Consider the following 26,284-nt stretch of genomic DNA (forward strand, 5'->3'; position numbering starts at 1 on the left):
AATTTCATCACCAACAGGGCAGAATATAGAAATATGTATTAGGTAAATTGCAAGAAGGTGATGGCGATTTACTACTAATCAAGGAACCGGCTTTACTGACGAGATGCGCCTAACAATGTCATGCGATATATCGCCCAGCCCTAGGTGATATACACCAAACTTGGTGGTCAAGAACACTTAGAGCATTAATTCCGAGTTATGGTGTTATGCAGGCCCTAAATCAAGTGAGAAGTTTATCTAATGCAGTGCAGAAGCTAGCTAATGATACGGCTTTTGCAATTGGCAACATCTCTTATGCCTCAAACAAAATCATGACACTGCAGAACAGAGTGGGACTAGATTATGTTCTTGTTACAAAAGGGGGAGCATGCACTGTTATTGGTCCTGAATGTTGTACAGGCCTGGTTGACCCCATTGATGACTTAGTCATATTATGTAACTTCATTGATAAATCCTTTTGCATTTTATCTGTGTAAAATTCCTCATGGTTTGAAAACCTCTTGGGCAAGTCAGGATTATGGGTTAGAGAAATAGTAGTGTTGATACAATCACTTGTACTATTTTGCTACATATTTTTCGGTTTTATAAAGTGTTTCATTCAACGAGTGACTGACCTCTCTCGAAAAGAAGTAATTGCGGCTTCAGTAACAAAAAAAGATTATTACCCATAGATTATTAGTTTACCTTATTCTATTCTATTCTATTTATTTTTTATTATTATTATTTTGTATTTTGTGAACTCTCAAAGGGGGAATTGTGGGCCCCCTTGTAAGACACTGTATTAACAATTAACCATTTGTGTTTTTTCTCTTCTAATCAAGTTCTCTCCTCTTCTATACAAGTCAGCTGTAAGTCAGCTGTCTAAATATTGTAATAGTCAGGGGTAACTGCCTGTTTAAGGACTGTCAGTACCTTTAAGGACTGCCCACTGAATATCTATAAGATACCATGTAAAGTTCCCTTAGTCAGACTTGATGACTACAGCTACGGACAGCTTGTGTTCTCAATAAAGAATCCTAATGAAGAAACAACCAAGTTTCCTGGTCTTCGCTTCTGAGTTTCCTAAACGAGTGTGACAGCCTGTTAGATAACTTTTTTTCTTCAATTATCTACAGTCTTCTGCAATGCCCTCCAAATCTCGTGAAGCCTGACAGTGCACTTGGAGAACCAAATAACAGACACAGAGACCAGATTGCTGCTCAGTTGATTCTTAGTTTAATACAGTTGGACAGAGGATACATGTTGTCAATACATACCTGTTTTCTGCTTGCCTCAAAGTTACAGGCAGGAAAACCACAGACAGGAAGCGTAGACAGCGCACAGAATGCAAACTCAAACAGGGTGACAGAAAGCCAAAACATATTTTACACTGGCACAAATATCACACCACGGTAAGTCTTCAGGAATTAATCTTCAGGATTATAATGATATCGAGCTCTAGGGATTCTGCTTTTAGTTTAGATTAATTTACAGACTCTTTACAATCTGAAATATACAGAGGTGGAAAGTAAACATGTAAATGTTCAACACTTTCGCTCTTCTGTAGGCCATTCACAGACGATCAGCTTTAGTGAGAAGATCGATTACGACGAACAGATGTATTTTTGATGGCTACAGAAAATCTATACTCTACAATTAAAGTGTCTGGATTGTGATATTTACAGGAAGAAGCCAGAGTAAATAATCTGATCAATTATTTAATGTTTTTATTTCACCTATGTGAAAATGCTCAATAATAATACTAATACACTAGATTAAAAAGTTCTTGGAGACAAACTTTAAGTTGGCTTGAGAAAGTTTGAACCAGAAAGTTTGAAGAACTTTTAATAACTACTACTGCATTGGGGAAAACTACTAAAACCTTAGTTAAGCAAAATTATCTAGCATACTCTAATGTACTTAAAGTATCAAGAGTAAAACTAGAGGTATGTATTCTGCAGGAGAAAAAAAACTCCTTGTCAGGGTTTTTTATGATAGTTTTGCATTTATATTAAGCTACTACTGCATTACTGCGTATGTTGCATTTTACTTCTGAATATTTTCAAGGTTGTTACATTTAAACTATATACTTTTGTGTAGTTAAATGTAAAATCATATGTGAGGGGAAAAAAAGTACTTCAGTAGGTTACTTCACATTTGTACGTGAATACTTAACAAAATATGCAGTTCCGAAAATTAAAGTAACAAAATGTAGGTCTATTGTCATTATATTAACAAATTGTTGCTAACTACAACTGCGTCCCATATCAAAAGGCGCATCTGAAGCGCTCGGACCGGTCTAGCCTATGGACTGAGGATTGTCCTTGTCGCCTGGCAACTGTGACCGCTGCCGATGATGAGCGGGAGAAATACTGGACTTTTTTATATTCAATTGGGTTTTATTTTTCAAACAGGGCTAAACCGAAAATACATGACCTGGCAGCGCCTGGCAGGGGCTGAAACATCCTCTCCATGTCCTCCAGTAAAATATAAAACATAAAAATGCCAATTGCCAATTCTGGCTCCATAGCTGTTTACTCAATTATATCAAATTAATTATGTGGATGGCAGCTGTCCTCTCTCACCGTTGCTTGGCGCCAGGAGCGGTGATCAAAAACATCTGGTTGCGCAATTAGGAAATCCTACGAAGGCTACATGGTGCGTCCTTTGAAGGATGCAGCCTTCACATTGGGACACAGCTAATGACTCGAACACAGTCCGAAAAGCACAAAAAAACCCGGCCTGCACATAACTGGACAACACACTTAATTCACTCACATTAAATCATGACAACCTTGAAATTATTTTTGATTCAATATCGTTCACTTAACAACTCAACAGATCACAAAATCAGTTGTTAACGTCATACATGTGATATTACGAACATATATCATGCACAAAACAAAATACATTTATTAGTCTATCTTCAAACAAACAAACATTATTCATTATTATATGAATATTGAACTTACCAATTCCCTTGTAAACAACTCAGTTAATGTTGTTTCCTCCATGTGACGCAGCTGATATAAAGTTGATTGAGTCGATCTCAGTCTATAACTCGTTACAAAACTCACTCAAATCAGCAAATCTCATTGTATATTCCTAAACAATTCAGATCTAGGTTAACTAATAACTTCTCTAATATTCTTCTCTTTTCAGGGTTTCTCTGCAGAACAAATCATTTTTCAAGTTCAACCAAATCGTCTCCGTCTTCTCAGTCTAACTTGTGGGCGGAGTTCCCTCACTGAATCAACCTAATTGGTATATCTACCTCTACAGTGCGATTTCATCATTTCCATTGGGTAAGTTTTTTTTCTGTAGTATCCCATATGAAAAAAACCTGCATGCTTCATATACAGCATCCATATATCTTCCTTAAATCGGCCAGAATTACCTTCTGTGTTTCATGTAAGGCCAATACATGTCCTATACAAAATCAGACCGATTATGGCCCATTTCATACTAAATAGCACACATACAAGTTGTCGGGGATTTTTGGGTTATATATATGAATACTGTAAAAAGTCTTATATGAGTTTTACATGACACAAGTATGCAAATGTGTATGGTATTAGTAGAAAATAACTGATATTCATATATAGGGATGTCCCGATACCACTTTTTGCAGAACGAGTCCGATACCGATACTTTAATTTTTTGTACTCGCCGATACCGATACCGTAACCGATACCTGAATTTTCACTGCATTTGTAATTTTTAAATGTATTAGTAGATGAACCAAAAGAATATAAATCATATTAGTTGGCTTAATTTGTTCATCAAATTCAAATGTTCAAATGTTTGTCAAAACCCGTGAAATATCAATTATTTAATCCAATCTTGATACTACAACAAAAACTACCATCCTAAATAATGTGAATTTAAATCAAGTAAGCAGTCAGTGACAAAAAGAAGAACAAACAATCGAATTACAAATAGGACAAATAAATACAATAGAACAAAGAAAATGAAATAAACAGTGTTTTTAGAGTTTTTCAGGTAGATCTAATAGAAATTTGAATAAAGTAATCAAATGTGAAAAAAAGCAGATTCATTAGGCCTACTGTATAAATTATATATAGATAGATATTTTTGTAAAGTTGAAAAGGGTAGCCTATTTAGTCAAGAGCAGTGAGTATTTATTTGTCCTTTGTGTGATTAACATTAAAACACAGCAGCAGGTTTATTAGACTGCTGCCCCTTTAAGACCGAACGCACGGACCGCATTTGAACATGCTACGTTCATTTGAGATATAACCGACTTTGTTTACTATAGGATACTGGCCAAGACGGGCGTTTTTACCTAATTTTGTGTGAATTCGTCAGTACAAGCGCAAGACGTTAAAGACTATGTAATTCAGTATTCGTATTTTCCGAGACGCTGGTTTGCGGGGCGCGCACTTTGGATGTTTGCGTTCATGGAACTTCTTGACCTGCACACGTCCTGTAATAATAGGGAACCACTCGTTATACTTAAACAAGGTAACAGTTCATGTTTTACTTTATTTACATATACGATTTAGTTTTCATCCAAATAACATGTGCTGAGTGAACGATCAGCAATCAAGAGCATTCAACAGAAGTGCGCTCGCTCTCTCTCTCTCTCTCTCTCTCTCTCTCTCTCTCTCTCTCTCTTTCTTTCTCTCTCTCTCTCTCTCTCTCTCTCTCTCTCTCTCTCTCTCTCTCTCTCTCTCTCTCTCTCTCGTCAGTTAACGTTAATAAGCTACATGCCTCGTTTTATTTTCTTTGCCTTTGACAAGCGACTCAACAAACTTTCCACTCTGTTTAGGGATGTGCTGACCAGCTCGCGCGTCTGTGCCGTTGCGCACTTAATCCACTGCGCGTTTTTCTCTTATCAGCTCGCGCACCACAGCTATGTTACTATACACACGCACCTTGTACGAACCCTGTGAAATGAGCCCAAACCGCAGACATTATACTTTCCTATGCCTCAGTTCACCTCCACAAAGCACTCGCGGCGGCCAGTTTCGTTTTGCAAAATGTACGTGGTATCGGTGCGTGGTATCGGCAAATTTTTATGAGTACGAGAACGAGTATATGAGGACAGTATCGGCCCGATCCCCGATGCCAGTATCGGTATCGGGCCATCCCTATTCATATACAAGTTCTAATATTGAATCATATGCTAGTCAAATTAAAGTCATATAGAATTTATACACATTTTGTGTCATTTGTTTATGTGTTTCATACAGATTTCATATTTTGATGACCAACATCTGATTCACTTATATGCAGTTGGCAAATTTTTAAATTGTACAGTGCAGAAGCCGGTTCAAGGATTACTGTCAGAATATCACTGACCTTTATGAGGACTGTTCATTTTTGTACAGGATTTGAAAGAGCACTTGAAAAGCAATGACATTGTAAGACTGTGTATTTACATTAATTGTGAACTGTCTGAGCCTGTTGTTTATGAACAAATCATAACATATTATTGCAAATGAACAAAGTTGAGTCAAATATGTTTCTAGAACAGTGATTAAAATGTTGAAAATTGGCTGGAATATATTTTTGTATATGTGACATGAACTCTGGTGGTGATGCACTCTAAAAACTTTTAATATGATTTACTCAGTTTTTTTGGTGAAACATTTTTACACTTAGAATATTGATTACATTTTTAAGCAGTTAAATCAATTACATACACTGTATTAACTGAGTAAATGTTAGTAAAACTAATTAAATAGATCTGAGTAACTGCATTTGGTACATTAACAAATAAACTTGAGTGGGAGTGGGGGTGGGGGACATTTAAAAACAAATATTTATGAGTAATATTAACTGTGTTTATATGCGAGTAATATTAACTCTTTTATTTCCTCTAAACCTTTGTAAAAATATTCCATACAACCACCAGTATAACTACCTGACATTGGCCTTTATTGTCGATGAGTAGCCTACAGCAATACAGCATATTTTATACTATTTTTAACACGTATACAATATTGCCTACATTTAAACTCTAGTAAAAACTAAAGTAAAAATTAAACATTTAGGCCTAAACATTCAAGTAATTCAAATGTAATGGTCTGTTATCCAATATCCACCGGATCAGCGCTGGTTCCCGTGGCGGAGATTGACTCGCCTCTGCGAGTGAACCTCTAACTTTAAACCGCCGCCCTGGATGCTGCGACGCGACTGACTCCATAACCTGCCAATAAACAAACAGTGCACAGTTCTGAGGACATTTTATCATCCAAATTAGTTATATTCATTATCTTTTAGGAACATAGTCATGTGTTTTTTATGCAAGGCGTTACAATCACGCGAAAAGACAGGCGCGAGTCGACACTCGTTTAACTCGTTTAAAGGATAATTCCGGTATTTAACACTTTGAGTCTATTTTGTAGTTTGTTTTGGATAAACTAGAGTGGTGAACACAGAAATTTTGACAAAGGTTCCTGTCTCGACTTTTTGACTATTTTAGAATCGCCTTTGACCGCTTCAGAATGGAAGTCTATGGGCATGCACAAATATGTCCTTTAAACAACCCTAAACATTAGTTTTCAAAACTGTACAACTCACCGAGTGGTTAGTGGTGTTCGTTGATGTTCCAAAACAAGTAGCGTAGCGAAATACAGTTTCTGTCGTGTTTTATTTTTATTTTATTTTTTGTAAAATTCCATTGTTTTCTGTTGGAGGACTTATTGCTCGTTGATATTACTGTGCTACCGGAAACGGAAAGGGGGCTGTTTACATTTGGTTGTAGTCTTTTTGCTAGGTTCTCCGTCTTTTTTTACTGTCTATGCGCTAGACACCGAGTTCCGTACAGCGTCCTTGTACGGCAAAGTGGTTGTCGCCATCAAGTGGTCGGGAGTGTGCTAACGCTTCAGACTCAAATATCGAGCGGAAGTTTATATGCGGTTGTGAGGTATCTGAAAAAATAGTTCCACTATAGCAAAATAAACGGATTGGAATCATACATTGCGCCGATATATTTGTTTTTAATCATCAACGAACACCACTAACCACTCGGTGAGTTGTACAGTTTTGAAAACGAACGTTAAGGGTTGTTTTAAGGACATGTTAAGGACATGCGTTGTCGAATGCGCATGCGTCGCGTCTGAACGCGTTGTTGTCTTTGGAGCTCTATCGATTTGATTTATAATTCTTGATTTTACTCTTTAAACTTACTTACAACAAACATTTTCTACTTTTCCTCACTGAGAAGCACTACTGCTCAAACCTCATAGTTACAACGCGGTGTCTCAAGCCTGTTAGTGATTCTACGCTGGATACTCTTATAGGTTACTCCCGGGGATCACGGCTGAACGCGTCTTCTCAACACTCACTTACAAACATTTTTCACCTATCGTGCGTCTACTCTACACCCGTACCACTTAAAAGACGGATTATATCTAAGACGCTTGTCAGAAATTAGTATTAATTGATAGCATCACTGGTAGTGTCGTTGCTAACTTACTGTCCATCTGTTAAAATGGCGAATATATCAGATGCAAGTAGTCTACCTTTTGGTGCAGGTGAGGACACATTTGAGCTGCACGCGGTACAGTCTGAGCTGGAAGCTGTTGAGAAACAGATCCACGACCTTTTAGTGAGACAGGCCGAGCTGAGAGACCGGCGTTTGGCTCTTGAAACATCACGCGCTGATGCTCACAAATCAGAGATTAATGTTACTAACCCGCTGACTCCGACCTCGTCTACTCCGTGCGTTACTCGGCATCGGTCCCGAGCACCAAGGTCGCGATCAGCCATGGTCTCGTTCACTCCGGCTCCAACACGCCACCACGAAGCCTGGATATTTCCGCAGTGGAAGACGCGAGTCAGGTCTAGACCAAGACCCTCTCCGACCCTCCCGGTTTTCGAGTTATCCACACAAAACCGCTTCTCCCCTCTTCGCGAAACAGAACGCGATGCTGTGATCATCGGTGATTCCATTGTTCGGCACGTCCATGCTACATCAGGTAAAAATAAGGTGCACAGTCACTGCTTTCCTGGTGCTCGTGTTTCTGAAATCGCTGCTCGCGTTCCCGAGATTCTGAACGATAACGAGCGCGTCGGAACTTTGGTATTGCACGCGGGAGTGAACGACATCAGGCTGCGCCAGACGGAAGTTCTGAAGAAAGACTTCAGGAATCTGATCGATACGGTACGCAGCACATCGCCTGATATAACGATCATTGTGTCAGGACCGCTTCCCACGTACCGTCTAGGACATGACAAGTTTAGTAGATTATTCGCGCTAAATGAATGGTTAACGTCATGGTGCAATGAGCAGAAACTGCTCTTTGTAAATAATTGGAATCTGTTTTGGGAGCGTCCTAGGCTATACCGTGCTGATGGCTTACACCCAAACAGATTCGGATCGGATCTTCTGTCAGATAACATCTCCAAAATGTTAAATACCTTTTGACTAGTAACCAAAAGTCCAAATCATAGTCTCTGCTGCACCAAATTAACTGATATAAATACTAGTGTAGAACATTGCATAGAAACTGTGTCTATTCCTCGTTTAGTGCGATCAAATAATAAATCTACTGCAGGATCTAGGAAAAATCTAATTGTTATTAAAACAGAAAATTTTGCTATTAGTAAACAAAAACAATTTCTAAAGCTAGGTCTTTTAAACATTAGATCACTCACACCTAAGGCAGTTATTGTAAATGAAATAGTCACAGATAATAGCATAGATGTACTTTGCCTTACTGAAACCTGGCTTAAACCAAATGATTATTTCGGTCTAAATGAGTCTACTCCATCAGGATACTCCTATAAGCACGAGCCCCGTCTGATTGGTCGAGGCGGCGGTATTGCAACTATCTATAGAGATATTCTCAATGTTACTCAGAAAACGGGTTATAAGTTTATTTCATTTGAAGTACTTGTACTAAATGTTACGCTCTTAGATGATAGAAAAACATCCCTATTATCTTTAGCCTTGGCTACCGTATATAGACCACCAGGGCCTTACGCTGATTTCCTAAAAGAATTTGCAAATTTTCTCTCAGATCTATTGGTCAATGTCGATAAAATATTAATTGTTGGAGATTTTAACATACACGTAGATAATCGAAATGATACGTTAGGGGCTGCGTTTATAGACTTATTAAACTCCTTTGGGGTTAAGCAAAACGTTACCGGACCAACTCATCGTTTTAATCATACACTCGATTTAATTATATCACATGGAACCGATCCAACCGATATAGATATCATTCCGCAAAGTGATGATGTAACTGACCATTACATGGTAACTTGCATATTACGTACCCCGGTAATATATCATGCTGCGCCGCGTTATCGATTAGGCAGAACAATCCTTCCATCCACCATAGATAATTTTTCAAATTGCTTATCGGATCTGTCTCAGCTGCTGCCTGAACCTAAACAAACAGATGAACTAGACGAACTAACCAGCACTATGAGCACCGTTCTCTCTGGAAAATGGGATATTGTTGCACCTATGAGACTAAAAAAGGTCAGAGAGAAAATTAAAGCACCATGGTACAACAATACTACTCGTGTGCTAAAGAGAGAAACCCGTAATTTAGAGCGTAAATGGAAACAAACTAATTTAGAGGTTTTTAGAATCGCTTGGAAAGACAGTACGTCACGCTATAAAAAGGCCCTAAAAGCGGCCAGGGCTGAGCATCTCCGCAAACAAATAGAAAATAACCAAAACAATCCTAGGTTCTTATTTAACACCGTGGCTAGACTAACAAATAAACAAGCGTCACCTGAACAAAATATTCCGTTACAGTTTAGTAGTAATGATTTCATGAATTTTTTCACTGAGAAAATAGAAAACATCAGATCCACAATTGTAAACGTTCAATCTTCAATCGCGCCTTATAATTCAGCCTCGATTATCACCCCGCAAGAACAATTACAGTGCTTTACAACTATAGAACAAAAAGAGTTAAATAAATTTATCATTTCCTCTAAAACAACAACATGTTTATTAGATCCCATACCAACTAAACTATTGAAAGAAGTGTTACCTATAGTGGAAGATCCTCTCCTCAATATTATTAACTCGTCTTTATCTTTAGGTCATGTTCCAAGAACATTTAAATTGGCAGTTATAAAACCTCTCATTAAGAAACCACAATTAGACCCAAATAACCTAGCAAATTATAGACCCATTTCAAATCTTCCTTTTATGTCCAAAATATTAGAAAAAGTTGTGTCTGCCCAACTGGGCTCTTTCTTGCAAGAAAATGACACCTATGAAAAGTTTCAGTCTGGGTTCAGGCCGCATCATAGCACTGAAACTGCGCTCGTTAAAATCACAAATGATTTACTCTTAGCTTCTGACCAAGGCTGTATCTCAATACTAGTTTTACTTGATCTTAGTGCTGCGTTCGATACTATAGATCACACAATACTCTTAGATCGGCTACAAAACTATACCGGTGTTCAAGGACAAGCATTAAGCTGGTTCAGATCATACCTATCTGACCGCTACCATTTTGTCTATTTAAACGGAGAAAAATCGATCATAACTCCAGTAAACTATGGAGTGCCGCAAGGATCTGTGTTAGGCCCTCTATTATTCTCAATATATATGCTGCCACTTGGAAATATTATAAGGAAACATGGAATTAGTTTCCATTGTTATGCTGATGACACTCAACTATATATTTCATCACGGCCGGATGAAAACGCTAAATTATCCAAATTGACAGAGTGTGTTAAAGATATAAAAGATTGGATGACGCACAATTTTCTTTTATTAAATCCAGATAAGACAGAGGTAATACTTATCGGTTCAAAAAACCGCCCACAAAACCTCTTACAATACAACTTTAACATAGTAGGGTGTCCTGTTACTTTATCCTCTACAGTAAAAGACCTGGGTGTTATATTAGATTGTAACTTGTCTTTTGAAAATCATATTTCATATGTTACAAAAACAGCATTTTTTCACCTTAGAAATATTGCTAAATTACGTAACATGCTATCTGTTTCTGATGCAGAAAAGCTAGTTCATGCATTCATGACCTCGAGACTAGATTACTGTAATGCTTTATTAGCTGGTTGTCCTGCATCCTCAATAAACAAGCTACAGTTAGTCCAAAATGCCGCCGCTAGAGTTCTTACTAGATCAAGAAAGTTTGACCATATAACACCAATTTTATCATCACTACATTGGTTACCTATAAAGTTCCGTATTAATTACAAGGTATTGCTACTGACTTATAAAGCCCTAAACGGCTTAGCTCCAGTTTATTTAACGGATCTTCTATCGCCCTATAATCCATCGCGCTCTTTAAGATCACTAAATTCGAGGCTTCTGGTCATACCTAGGATATCCAGATCCACCAAAGGAGGGAGAGCATTTTCACATTTAGCACCAAAACTCTGGAATAGCCTTCCTGATACTGTTCGTTGCTCCGATTCGCTCTCCCAGTTTAAAACTAGATTAAAGACGCATCTCTTCAGCCAGGCATTCATATAATATTTTAATCTTACAGTTAAATCCGGTCTCTACTTCATAAACGCCAGAGGAGAACTGGCCCCCGACTGAGCCTGGGTTCTCCCAAGGTTTTTTTTTTCTCCATTAGGTCACCTAATGGAGTTTTTCGGTTCCTTGCCACTGTTGCCTTTGGCTTGCTCAGTTGGGGATGCTTAAATTGATTAATCGATTCACCAGTGCTATTGATCTGCATTACCAAACGTGGATGTTTTACACCAGAAACAAACACTGATGTACTATTTTATTTAATACTGTGAAGCTGCTTTGATACAATCTGTATTGTGAAAAGCGCTATATAAATAAAGTTGACTTGACTTGACTTGACATGTTTGTGCATGCCCATAGACTTCCATTTTGAAGCGGTCAAAGGCGATTCTAAAATAGTCAAAAAGTCGAGACAGGAACCATTGTCAAAATTTCTGTGTCCACCACTCTAGTTCATCCAAAATAAACTACAAAATAGACTCAAAGTGTTAAATACCGGAATTATCCTTTAAGGTGAGTAACATTACGTCTCTGTATGTTCTTTCGCATTAAATAAAATGATTTAAAGCACATTAATGATTATACAAATAAAATCAGACATACACACACCTGAATTTCACAGAGGAAATGCACCAATTCTGCGACGCTGAGAAGAGAATAGAACTGTTCTGGAGACTGAAGAGAATTCAAACAAGAACTCACTCAACTGCTGAGTGTCAGAGGGTGGGGGAGGGGTGCATTGTTTTAATTGAGTAAACTTAATCAATTTCTTATGAGGTTAAATATTAATAATAATGATTTTATTTAAGTTATAATTGTGGTTCTTGAAAGAGATTAGTTTAATTATCCATTCTCAAATATTGTGATGGAAATTTCACAAATATATTAGCTAAGTGTATTTGAAATAAATAATTGGTTAGTCAAATACTAAATTATTTTAGTGAAAAACTTAAAACTTAGATACAACTGTAAATTTCAGACAAAATTAATTGTTGGAGTTTTAGTCAATTATTCCGGTATGTTCAACTCAATCAAGTAAATGATATTCAAAGATTTTATTAAGTTAATAAAGTTCATTATTACTGTGATATTTACTAAGCCACTTAATTATTTTTTAGAGTGATAAGGATAAGAATCACTTTGACATTTAGTAAAGTTTTATGTTTGTAGGTTAAGAATAGAACTGTTGTATACCATAGTAGTACTGTGATAAAGTTTAGAGAAATTGTCACACATGAAAATGAAATCTGGTGATGCAGGATTTAAAATGAAAACTATTGATATGTGAAATATGCAACTGTATCTTGTAGAATTCATTCTAATAAATAATTTTGTAATTAAAATGTGTGCTTGTGTGTGTAGTTTAAATGTGTTTCATCTAAGGCTGATTATACAGTATGTAACCATGATTGACTACAGGCATAGGGCTCGACTTAGGACAAGATAAGAACAAGCATGAGTGAAGTACAGCCTTATACTGATTGGTAAACTGCACTGTATTTTATACACGTCTATGCAGGACATTCATATTAAATTAGCATTATTTTCCTATGTTTTTACATCATGAAAATCTATATGGCTTTAGTTGTATGTAGGACATATATGACATAATATGATTAAAAATACATGAATATTATGCAATTTATATATGTGGTTTTTGCAGCATATATGTCCCTTACAATATTTTGTTGGAACATATAAGAATCACAGGTGTTTTTAGCAAACCTTTTCCATATGGGATGCCTTATATTCCATTTAATATAATTTCAAAATTAATGCATTTCATACAATCAAAACAATTTATTTGATCATTTAAGGGATTTTTTTCATTCCTTATTTTTTCTTGGAACTGTGGCTGTTAATTTGGTCCTATTTTGGAATTAGTTTCTAGAATTAGTTCCAGAAGATCTCTGCTTTTCTGATACCGCGTCCTGTAATCACTGAGTGCTGTGGGTTTCTCCATTTAACATAGCAAGTTCTGTGGACTCTGTTGCTTATCATAGATCCTGAGCCATGATACCTTAGACATCTTGTATCATCTCTATGGCCTTGAGCACTCTGGGAACCCAAACCAAATATTCTGGAAAGTGTTTCCCTTGGGAGTCTACATCTCCTTCAACATGTGTGTAACCTTTGTTGCTAACTTTCTGACAATCATCTCCCTTTCAATGTCCGTTCATTTGTCTGGCCATAGATCTGGGTCATCAACCAGGATGTAGATTACTATAGTAATTATAGTAGTATTATATATATAACACTATAGTAATTGTCACAGGTCGGGGTGGAGCGCCAGTGGGCCGCCCACCCCTTCGCTTGCGTGCCGCCCCTGAGAAGCTGGCCGTGGACACGAAGGAGACGGACACAGAATTAAAAATAAATGTTCTTTATTAAACAAATAAGTTTCTTAAAAGTCTCTTCAGCATTCTCTTCTTTTGGAGAGCAGGTTCTTCACTGGACTCAGAGAGTGGAGGAAACGTATCACTCACAGCATTAGCAGGCTCTTCACTAGCATTAGCAGGCCCTTCCAGCATTAGCAGGCTCTTCCAGCATTAACAGGCTCTTCCAGCATTAGCAGGCTCTTCCAGCATTAGCAGGCTCTTCCAGCATTAGCAGGCTCTTCCAGCATTAGCAGGCTCTTCACTAGCCTCAGGCAGAAAGTGGAGAATACGTATAACTCACAGCATTAGCAGGCTCTTCACTAGCCTCAGGCAGAAAGTGGAGAATACGTATAACTCACAGCATTAGCAGGCTCTTCACTAGCATTAGCAGGCCCTTCCAGCATTAGCAGGCTCTTCCAGCATTAACAGGCTCTTCCAGCATTAGCAGGCTCTTCACTAGCATTAGCAGGCCCTTCCAGCATTAGCAGGCTCTTCCTTGGACTCAGGCAGAGAGAGGAATGGATAAGGGTAACTCACAGCATTAACAGGTTCTTCACTGGACTCAGGCAGAGAGAGGAATGGATACGTGTAACTCACAGCGTTAGCAGGTTCTTCGCTGGACCCAGGCAGAGAGAGGAATGGATACGTGTAACTCACAGCGTTAGCAGGTTCTTCACTGGACTTAGAGCAGAGAGAGGAATGAACAGCTGTGATTGCGAGTGAACAGCAGAAATAATTCCCACACTCACATTTCCACCACACACTGTAAGGTTTCACTCATGCTCATTTCCACAATAAAACTGCAATTCAACAGACTCACAGTGTAACCAAGGCTTCCGCCCGCAATCCAGCCGAAGTTTTCTCTGTCTCTCTCATCTGTCTCTCTCGTCTGTCTCTCTCGTTCTCTCTCTCTCGCGGCCTCCCTCCGCATCCGCGGCCGCTCACGTGCTGCGTGCCTCACATCTCGAACTGTGCTCCCCCCTCGTGCCTCGTGCTCCCTGCCTTTTATCCTCCCCCAATGGCAACGCGCTTCACAGTGCACAGCTGGCGGCAATCTCGGCTAACCATCCCGTTCACAGGGATCCCGCACCCGCCCGGAACTAAGCCGGTGCTCTCTTATTTTGGGTCCGGCGGGAAGCAAAACCCGGCGGACATTAGTTCCACCTTGACTCGTCCTAGAATTTTCGTCACCCCGTGACATAATTATAGTAGTAATATAGTATATTACTTATTTACTGAAGAACTTGGTTCTGTAACAAATTATACAACAGAAATAAACGTATTAATGTATACATGCATATATTCCACAAACATAAACAAAGAGTATTCAGTCTACAGGCAGTATGACACCAAAAGCTTAATACAATGTCAATTATGGCACTAAACCGGCTACGCCACCCCGGAAATTGGCCGGGGACGCACAGGTACATCAAGTGCAAAGCACACAGATACGCAGTGGCAGAGACAGATATCAGACAATGATAAAACGTTTCACAATTTTATTCCTAACCACATACAATAAAATACAAAACTAGTATCTTTTAATATATAAACATTAAAATGAATACATCAACCATAGAACATGTTTCACACACAGTTTCACCATTTCAGAATTGGGGGATTTGTCTTGCCTATCCAATAAACACTGCAACTACTCATGCTCTCTCACCACATAAACCACCAAACCACCCGCTGTGAACACTCCAGACCGATAGCCCAACCCCCACCACACACAGAGGACTCTGGCTAGTACTGTGACCCCAATTCTGAATGGAAAGGAAAACAATATGAGACACAAGCAAACACACACACACACACACACACACACACACACACACACACACACACACATTCCACGTAATGGTCTGTCGATTAAACACTTATCACATGCTGCCAGAAGGAATCAGTTTGACGCACAATGATGGCAACCGCTCACTGGCTGATACTCGTTAACTGTTGTCAGCCCAGAGCCATCCTATAAAGTTTAGCCCCAGATTAGATTACAAAAGAACATTCAAAACACACAAAAACAACTTTGAAAAACAAACAAAATTCAAAGAGACATAATATTCACAATGAAACACAATAGTAGTGACAAAACACATAGCTTCTCGCCACTGTACTACTCAAGTCCTAAGGTCAGTACTGGAAACAACTAAATTTAAATGGCTTGTTTAACTAATTGGACACATTGTATTTTTAGTCAGAATGCAACCGAATGCATATTACATTTATTTACCTCAATCAGGGTTTGTATGAACACTATCTTAGTGTTGAAAATAACTCTCTTGGTGTTAATCTATTGACACACCTAGTGTAGTTTCAACACACCTGGTGTAAATGGAGCTTGTGAGGGGGGAAAAAACACACTTTTGCTGTTAATGGTCCAAAACCCAAGGCGCACAGCACAAAGCAGTGTGTTGCTTGGCAACCACCGAAACAGCTGTCCTGTCAGTCAAGTAAACGTCAAATCAGCCTTTTATTATCGTTATTTACTTTCTGTTAACATTGTGTTAGTTACTGTTCATGAAGTCGGTAAGCTTTATCCTCCATCATCGCACTCTCCGGGCATTCAAAGCAACTGTAGCTTTCATCACTAGAACGGAAGGCCCACCTCTCCATTCATTCGATTGGACAGTGGAAAAAAAACGCGATGACGTCGGGTGCTTTTTCCGCTCGGAGCTGCTTTTTCTTCAACTGCAAAAACACAAGGCGCAGTTGGCGGTAAAACGCGAGATGCCTGGGTCGCATAAACAGAACGCAGAACACTCACTGCCATAGGAAAACAATTCAAAAATGGCACCTATCACTGCAAAAAACGCGTAAGGTGTGATCAGGGCCTAAAAGTGTTTTTTTTTATCTTTATCAAGTGTAAAAAAAAGTGACACTACTTAAAGTGTAAATTTAACTCGATTTAGTGTGTACCAATAATAAACACGCAATGTTGTCAGTATGTGTCTCCAAGATTGACAGATGAACAAGCTATACATACCTGCATCAACCTGCTGAAAGCGAAAGTAAAGAGCGAGAGAGAGAGGGAGAGAGAACAAACTCCAAAACACAAGTCACACTTATCACATGGGACGTAACAGCCACCTACGGATCATGAGGTGTTTGGATCTCAACAGTATTGCAGGAAGAAAAATATGTCTTCAAACTAATCAGAAGCATGTCATTTCACCACAAAATTGGTTTTGGTTAAAAATTATTTAATGTTTTACTGTTTATGAACAATAAATAAAGCGATCGGGTTGAAGTGCGCGGTTTCTCTCGATCGATTAGAAAAGGAATAAACCTCCCCTTTCAATCCGATCGAAATTTCATTTGGACCGAGCTCAGTCGGATCGATTAAGGTGTGTATATGAAGGCTTTTCAGTCAGATTGAGCCATCAATCCCATTACTAACGGATTATTTGGTTGCATGTAAATGTAGCCGGAAGGATTTATGCCTTAATGTGTTTTTAAATTTTGAAAGACGGAATTAGATTGCATTTTAAGGAACGTTAAAACAATTAGTAAACTAATGAAATTAGTAACAAGTAAAAATAATTTTAGAATGATAAAGTAGTCATTATTAATCTTCAAAAGTATAAATATCCCCATTGTTCATTGATATTTCCTGCAGCCATGGGATCACAGACCATTGAAGTGGCAGCTCTAGGAAGACCTCTGTATCATGGTATGCTTTATGACTGCCGCAAGGATACCTTCATTCCAGGTGGTGTACAGTACCTACTAAAATGCTTTTTACTCTCTTTTTCATCCAAATGTGAAGCAACAATGTGGTAATTTAGAGATTTAAGAGAAAGGACACAACTATTAAATTAGTAGTCTTATAGATACAAAATCGGCATGTTGACATTGCGTCATCACACGTTAATATTCAACAATATTATTGATCTGCTTGCATTGACATTATTATATGAGAACTGAACTGAGCTGGATGATAACGTCACTTTTTTTCAGAGCGGCTATATATATATATATATTTATATATATATATATATATATATATATATATATATATATATATATATATATATATATATATATATATATATATATATATATAAATGAATTAAATGAATACCATTTTTTTAAAACAAAAATGAACCATCACTGAACTTACTTAAGCTGGACGTTGGCGCTATTTTCTTCTTGAAACAAACTTTGTTGCATTATTTTCCTGTTATTACTGTAAAGCTGCTTTGAAACAATCTGTATTGTAAAAAGTGCTATATAAATAAAGGTGATAAAGGTACTGGTAAAAGCCATTTCTCATTTCAGGTGTCACTCTGTGGGATAAGAAGTCACTGAATGAAGATTTGGACACTCGTCCAAAGCCCATGACAGATTTGAAGTTCAGTAGCTCCGACTCTCTCTCTAGTAAGTCCAGTCTCCTGGATGTGAGTACTTCCCTGAAGGCCAGCTTCTTGGGAGGGCTGGTGGAAGTGGGAGGATCTGCCAAGTTCCTGCGTGACAACAAATCCTCAAACCAACAGTCCAGAGTTACAATGAATTACAGTGAAGCCACAAGATTCGACCAGCTCACTATGAGCCATCTGGGACAGATCACTTACCCTCAGGTCTTTGACCAGAAAACTGCAACTCATGTGGTCACGGCTGTACTGTACGGAGCTCAGGCCGTCATGGTGTTTGAACAGACATTTTCAGAAGACGAAGAAAAGCAGGAGATTGAAGGAGAACTGAATTTCATGGTCAAGAACATACCTAGATTTTCTATTGAGGGGCAAGGAGCTTTTCAAATGACAGATGGTCAGAGGAATAGGGCTGAGAGCATCGCCTGCACATTTTATGGTGACGTCCGCCTTGATCAGAACCCCACCACTTACATGGAGGCCCTAGATGTGTACAAGAAGCTCCCCACTATACTGAAGGAGAATCCACAGAATGCAGTTCCAATAAAAGTCTGGCTCTATCCTCTTTCTCTACTGGATACTAAAGCTGCTCAGTTGGAAAGAGAAATCACCACACGTCTGGTTTCCAACACTGAAGAAATAATAGAGGGGCTGGGAGAAGTAGAGAGGACATGCAACGACTTCTCCAGAAAAACTCTGGTATATGTTTTCAAAGACATCAAAGAGAGGCTCTGTTTATTTCAGGGCTCTCTTAACATTTACAAAATTGTATTCCTAAAAGCAGTGGCCAAGGTCTTGCCTGCTATACGAGGAGGAGAGATGGAGCAAAATTCATTGGAAGACATCCTGAAAATCCACTACAGCTCCCCCTTTAATGCTGACATGCTTAACCAGTGGTTAGATCATGCAACAGCTGAACTTAAAATCTTGAGTTCTCACACCAAGATACTGAAGGGAATCAAAACTGAAGACTCAAACTGTCTCAACGCCATCCTCCTTGATCCTAATATTGATGTTGTGGTGTGCTTGATCTTCACATCTCTGAAGTATGAAGACCCGTATCTTTCAACCCTGAAAGAGTTTCTGGAATCTGACGAGTTTAAAGAGCTAGATGTGGGAATGAAACACAATTCTAGCATGTTAGTATCAAAAGAGTGGCTCAACAATCCTGGTGTCATGTCAAAGATGAGAGAGAACTTAACTCTTTTTATAAGTTTTTCAGAGGCTAATAAAGATGAAAAGAGATATCGATTCATTATTTCTGCCATCTCCGATCCCTCCAGTCCAGGCTCTTCTGTCTATCTGTATGAAACAGGGAATCTGACAGACACACAGTTCCAGCCTGTGTCGAAGCCTCCCCCACCAGAAGTGAAGCAGGTCCTGGAGGACAGTGTGTCACTGAAACTGCAGAAGTCCCCAACTGGAGAAACTGTGCAGTTCAGAGTGGAGTACCAGCAGGTGAAAGCAGATTCTGGCTCTGAGGAAAAGTGGATTATCATAAACACTGCTGATGAAGTCTTTAATCTGACTGGATTGGAGTTTGGAAAGCAGTACTTGATCCGTTACAGGATAGTGGGTAAAGTGGGAGTGAGTGAAGCCAGTGACACTATCGGCCCCATTCAGTCTCCAGGTAAGTGTCATATGCACATTTCTTTGCATTAATTTTTATCTTAAAAAAAAAAAAGATATATATATATATATATATATATATATATGTATGTGTGTGTGTGTATACAGTGGGGAGAACAAGTATTTGATAAGGATTTTGCAGGTTTTCCCACTTACAAAGCATGTAGAAGTCTGCAACTTTTATCATAGGTACTCTTCAAATGTGAGTGACGGAATCTAAAACAAAAATCCAGAAAATCACATTGTATGATTTTAAAGTAATTAATTTGCATTTTATTGCATGACATAAGTATTTGATACATCAGAAAAGCAGAACTAAATATTTGGTACAGAAACCTTTGTTTGCAATTACTGAGATCATACGTTTCCTGTAGTTCTTGACCAGGTTTGCACACACTGCAGCAGGGATTTTGGCCCACTCCTCCATACAGAACTTCTCCAGAACCTTCATGTTTCGGGGCTGTCGCTGGGCAAAACGGACTTTCAGCTCCCTCCAAAGATTTTCTATTGGGTTCAGGACTGGAGACTGGCTAGGCCACTCCAGGACCTTGAGATGCTTCTTACGGAGCCACTCCTTAGTTGCCCTGGCTGTATGTTTCGGGTCGTTGTCATGCTGGAAGACCCAGCCACGACCCATCTTCAATGCTCTTACTGAGGGAAGGACGTTGTTGGCCAAGATCTTGCGATACATGGCCCCATCCATCCTCCCCTCAATACGGTGCAGTCGTCCTGTCCCCTTTGCAGAAAAGCATCCCCAAAGAATGATGTTTCCACCTCCATGCTTCATGGTTGGGATGGTGTTCTTGGGGTTGTACTCATCCTTCTTCTTCCTCCAAACACGGCGAGTGGAGTTTAGACAAAAAAATATATATTTTTGTCTCATTAGACCACATGACCTTCTCCCATTCCTCCTCTGGATCATCCTGATGGTCATTGGCAAACTTCAGACGGGACTGGATATGCACTGGCTTGAGGAGGGGGACCTTGCGTGTGCTGCAGGATTTTAATCCATGATGGCGTAGTGTGTTATTAATGGTTTTCTTTGAGACTGTGGTCCCAGCTCTCTTCAGGTCATTGACCAGGTCCTGCCGTGTAGTTCTGGGCTGATCCCTCACCTTCCTCATGACCATTGATGCCCCACGAGGTGAGATCTTGCATGGTGCCCCAGACCGAGGGAGATTGACCATCATCTTGAACTTCTTCCATTTTCTAATAATTGCACCAACAGTTGTTGCCTTCTCACCAAGCTGCTTGCCTATTGTCCTGTAGCCCATCCCAGCCTTGTGCAGGTCTACAATTTTATCCCTGATGTCCTTACACAGCTCTCTGGTCTTGGCCATTGTGGAGAGGTTGGAGTCTGTTTGATTGAGTGTGTGGACAGGTGTCTTTTATACAGGTAACGAGTTCAAACAGGTGCAGTTAATACAGGTAATGAGTGGAGAACAGGAGGGCTTCTTAAAGAAAAACTAACAGGTCTATGAGAGCAGGAATTCTTACTGGTTGGTAGATGATCAAATACTTATGTCATGCAATAAAATGCAAATTACTTAAAAATCATACAATGTGATTTTCTGGATTTTTGTTTTAGATTCCGTCACTCACAGTTGAAGAGTACCTATGATAAAAATTACAGACTTCTACATGCTTTGTAAGTAGGAAAACCTGCAAAATCGGCAGTCTATCAAATACTTGTTCTCCCCACTGTATAATGGGCAGTTTTTTCCAACAGCAACAACAACGTTTAATTTAGGTTTCATTTAAATACACGTAATACTAGCAACAAATTCAAATACACACTGTCTATGGAAGCGGCATTTAAAACTTCTAATTTGACACCGTGTTACAAGTAACAAAATAGTTTTTATTCTTCTCCCAGTTCACCGGCCACTTACTTTCCTGTCTTTCAGGAGAAGTGGATGAAGCAAACAATTACCGATTACCCATTATCATCTAACATAATCATTATAAAAGTGTTTAAAAGACTAAATACAATCACTAAGACATATTTGAGAATTGGAATATCAGATTTCACAATAAGAAGACAATTGTTCAAGCTAAAAAGCAAGTAGGGTCTACCAAAGTGTAGACAATTTTTGTTATGCAAATAAAAATATATTTTTAAACGTCTCACTTAATTCTATTCAATATTACTGTAGGGCAATTCAGAGTAAAATGTTATGCAATGTTGGTGTGTGTGTGTGTGGATCCTGACTTTGCTTGGGCCCAAAATGGTGAACCCACCCTGATGATAATCACACTCTTCATGTCTGTTGATTTCCACAGTCACTGTTCCCAAGACCAGGAACGACTTCCTACAATGTAAGTCACTAAGAAAACAAGCAGAGAAACTCACTGAGTGTCTTCATGATCTTCCTGTAGAAGCTGAAAGAAAACATGACAGAGGAGTTCTAGATTTGATCATCTAATTGATGATTAAACTGTACTTAGTTTAACTGACACTGATGATTTATTGAACATGAAGAGTTCAGCTACATTACACTCTCTCTCTCTCTCTCTCTCTCTCTCTCTCTCTCTCTCTCTCACACACACACACACACACACACACACACACACACACACACTCTATATAAACAGTAGCTACGTTTAGATGGACACAATCGGAATGAAATCAATACGATTGATGAATCCGAACAAGGTGTTTACATGAATGATAAATAAAGTAATTGGGTTGATGTGCGCGTTTATATGTCACAAGTTTCAAAATGGATCTGATGTTTTAACATGCGCACACTGCACGAATATACAGAGTTTCCCGCTTTTCGCACATAAATATTCTCCTCTATTGGTTCTTTATTTGTTTTAAACAGCAGACGTAATATTAATTCGTCTCTGGTCATAATTTAGAGCATATTAACCGTTTTGCCGTGCTGCTTATTGATCACGCAGGAAAAAGGACGCAGTCCTTTCAGTTTCGGTTTTCAATCCGATCAAGTGTTTACATGTTCTCTCGATCGGATTACAAAAGGGATAAACCACCCATTTCAATCCGATCGAAATTTCATTCGGATCGAGCTCAATCGGATCGATTAAGGTGTTTACATGAAGGTTTTTTAATCCGATTTAGCCGTCAATCCGATTATAAGTGTCCATGTAAACGCAGCTAGTGAACAGGATTGCTGTGTGATTGTGTGTGTGTTGTAGGGATCGACCGATATGGATTTTTTAGTGCCGATGCCGATACCGATTTTTTTTTTCATCAGCCTTAGCCGATGACCAATACGGGCTGCCAATTTTCTTGGGCCGATATTTGGGGCCGATACTGCTTTTGCTCACTCAATTTACATCATAAAAATGACACAATGATGATAACAAATGTTACAAGTCTCAATTTAAAAAAGGAACATTTATTGAACTAAAAAAAAACAATATTTGACAAATATTAAAAACATGTGAGGTAGAACAAGAGTTCAGTGCTGAAAATACTGAAAATAAATATTTAAGCATAATTCAAATTCTGAAAATAAATAAAAATAATTAAATAATTTAAGCATAAATATAATAATTACACTATTGCACACAGTAGCAACAAGCAAGCAGCATAATAAACGTCTGTCGTTGCTAAGCAACCATGAACTGCGCTCTCCATGATGACAAGGAAGTAAGGATTCATTTATTTCTAGCCCTTTACGACTACATATATTTATGGAGATGAGAAATAAAAACCTGCCCAGTCCAGCTATGATCAGCTGTGCGACCAAGCTTTCGATGTTGTCATGGAAAGGTCAGTTGTTTTTTGTCACATGACCTGCGTGCGCTTGCGGCATTCTGAAAAGTTTAGATGTTTTCATCTCACCACAGCATAGGAGCGCCTGGACAAACGAGCGTGCTGCATCGCATGCGTGTCACAACCGCGTTGCTTCTTTTGAGCACACATCCAAACCTTAGCCAGGTGGTCGCTGAATAAAACTCCCACAAATATCACGGAATCACGGAACAACGTCAGTATTATTTAATCCTATGACCAATGTTCGTAACAGCTGCCGTATGCATATGGATAGCCTCAAAACTTAGCTATTAGCAGCTCCCTAAATACAATGTCAAGCAGTTTTATAGATGAGGCATTCGGCATTCGCGTTTTCCATTTGGACCCACAAACTTGCTTAGTTGCACGCACACATAGAGCAACGTGTTTCCACTTTCAAAGTGTATGGCAATATTTCAGCTAAGACAAACAGTTAAAAGATGCTTTTAAAGTTTAAAACTTGCCATTGTCTTGAAGAGGCTTCCAGCACTCTAGTGTGGGAGGGGCAGTGCATGGGCTGCACGTGAACTGCAGCAACACAGAGCTGCCTGCGGACGCCAGTCTGTAAATAATGGCAGGAAAAAACTATCGGCGAACGCAGCAGCCGCGTATCGGCCGATGCCGATGCACGTCAAACCCGCAAATATCGGCCCGATTTATCGGCCGACCGATATATCGGTCGATCACTAGTGTGTTGAACACATGCTGGAATATTTGGGGAAACTCCAGATGATCTGTTGTGATATTAGTATGAAAGTATGAGTTTTGAAAATTTAATCCTTGCTTATGAAAATTGTGACAAAGCAATTTAAAAAAAAAAAAAAACTGTAAAAGATCAGACAGTTTCATAATACCTGATTACCGAAATATTTGAATATAAGAATCCTATCTTTTTTGTTTGGTAACCATGGCGATTTCAGTTTATCATTGGTTGCTTACAATCCTAAATGAACTAGTCAGATCTGAAATGAAGACTCAAGATAGAAAGTTTCTGTAATTCACTGATGTGTTTTCTCTCCATCAGATTCTCATCAGTTCACTCTGGATCTGAACACAGTGAATAAACACCTCCGTCTGTCTAAGAGGAACAGAGAGATTACTGTCACTGACACAGAGCTTCAGCCGTATCCTGATCATCCAGACAGATTTGATGTGTATCCTCAGGTGTTGTGTAGAGAGAGTGTGTGTGGACGCTGTTACTGGGAGATTGAGTGGAGTGGTGATGTGTTAATATCAGTGTCATATAAGAGCATCTGCAGGAAGGAATGGGGTAAAGAGTATGAGTTTGGATGTAATGATCAGTCCTGGAGTTTGTCCTGCTCTTCCTCCAGTTACTCGTTCAGACACAATAACACAGAGACTGAACTCCCAGTAAAGTCCATCAGACGTAGAATAGGAGTGTATGTGGATCACAGTGCAGGAACTCTGTCCTTCTACAGCGTCTCTGACACAATGAGCCTCATCCACACAGTCCAGACCACATTCACTCAACCGCTCTATCCTGGGTTTGGGGTTTATGATGGATCATCAGTGAAACTGTGTTGATGAATCAGAACAGACTGTAGATAGATTCTACCCATAATGCTTTGAGCTGCATGATAAATCAGTATCAGTGAGATGTTATGGAGTCTCTTATTGTCTCTTCATTACATTAATACTGCAGCTGAACTTCTGTCAGTGAAATAAAGAGAAACAGACAATGGTACACAGAGAAGAGAGAGTAAATATGAGACTCAATGAGACTCACTGAAACATGTCTGGATGATACGAGCAAAACTAGACATTCAACTCTAAACTCAGTTTAAGATATTCAGAGATGTTTTATTTGAACTTCACGGATCTGTTCAAAACATGATTCCTCTGCTTTGGGTTATGTCTGTATTATTAAAGATGCTTCTGTTGTAATATATTGTATACTGTACTAAACCTGTTAGTGGGGGTTTCTGTATTGATGTTTATCTTTTTATTATTATCTTTGTTTGTGAAAATTCAATAAATAAATCATAAAACAGAGACATTTAAAGATGATGTCAGAAGACAAAGATGTTAAAGTTAGAAACAATAAAAGAAAGAAATACAGGAACAGAAAGTTAAAGTCGAGGGAATTAAGACACATATTCAAGAGAATGAATCAATATCAGTTTGTTGATCAATTCCCGTGTAAATGAAGGATCTCATGATTCTCTATAGAAACCTGCGTGTGTGTGTGTGTGTGTGTGTGTGTGTGTGTGTGTGTGTGTGTATATTTCAGTCATGTATGTAGTTATTATTTGATTTACAGCATTATTCATGTTATTATTATAGTTGTTGTCAGGGTTGTGTTTAGTTTTGCTGTGTTTTTGTTCATATTTGAGTTTCCTCTTGATCTTAATCTTGTGAAATGTGTTGTTTTCCTTCATTAATGTTGGTCAAAATACTGTAGAAGTGAATCAACATGCACCAATGCTATATTTCTAAATCTCATAATCATTTGTTAACAGACAAGTATTCAATACTTCAATAAAATCATTGTTTCTGCCTTAAAATATTAGGTTGTTTAAATTAATACATTTTTAGCTAACTGTGATTTTGTATATGTACATTTCTGAAATACATAACTTAGACAGTTTCCTCTGATAACAGATCACTGTAGATGTATTTTCTGTAAAGCTGCTTTGAAACAATGTGTATTGTGAAAAGCACTATACAAATAAAAGTGAATTGAATT

The 26,284-nt window shown here is 38.6% G+C and overlaps 1 protein-coding gene across 1 annotated transcript; it reads left to right on the top strand.

Annotated features, from left to right (window-relative positions):
* The first annotated feature begins 1,295 nt into the window (after positions 1 to 1,295).
* LOC308689649 (stonustoxin subunit alpha-like) lies at positions 1,296 to 26,284 on the top strand. The gene is made up of 6 exons (XM_081363477.1): positions 1,296 to 1,391; positions 3,142 to 3,284; positions 17,432 to 17,524; positions 18,094 to 19,815; positions 22,098 to 22,133; positions 24,602 to 26,284. The coding sequence occupies exons 3-6, from the start codon at positions 17,434 to 17,436 to the stop codon at positions 25,120 to 25,122; spliced, it is 2,370 nt and encodes a 789-aa protein (XP_081219603.1). The 5' UTR covers positions 1,296 to 1,391; positions 3,142 to 3,284; positions 17,432 to 17,433; the 3' UTR covers positions 25,123 to 26,284.

This window comes from Scardinius erythrophthalmus, assembly GCF_964197995.2.
Source record: "Scardinius erythrophthalmus genome assembly, chromosome: 4".
NCBI classification, from domain to species: Eukaryota; Metazoa; Chordata; class Actinopteri; order Cypriniformes; family Leuciscidae; genus Scardinius; species Scardinius erythrophthalmus.

Excerpts from the sequence above, each read along its gene's own strand:
- LOC308689649 (XM_081363477.1), top strand. The coding sequence starts at position 17,434 with ATGGGATCACAGACCATTGAAGTGGCAGCTCTAGGAAGACCTCTGTAT. Across the intron at positions 19,816-22,097 it reads CGGCCCCATTCAGTCTCCAG|TCACTGTTCCCAAGACCAGG; the intron begins GTAAGTGTCATA and ends TGATTTCCACAG. Across the intron at positions 22,134-24,601 it reads CAGGAACGACTTCCTACAAT|ATTCTCATCAGTTCACTCTG; the intron begins GTAAGTCACTAA and ends TCTCTCCATCAG.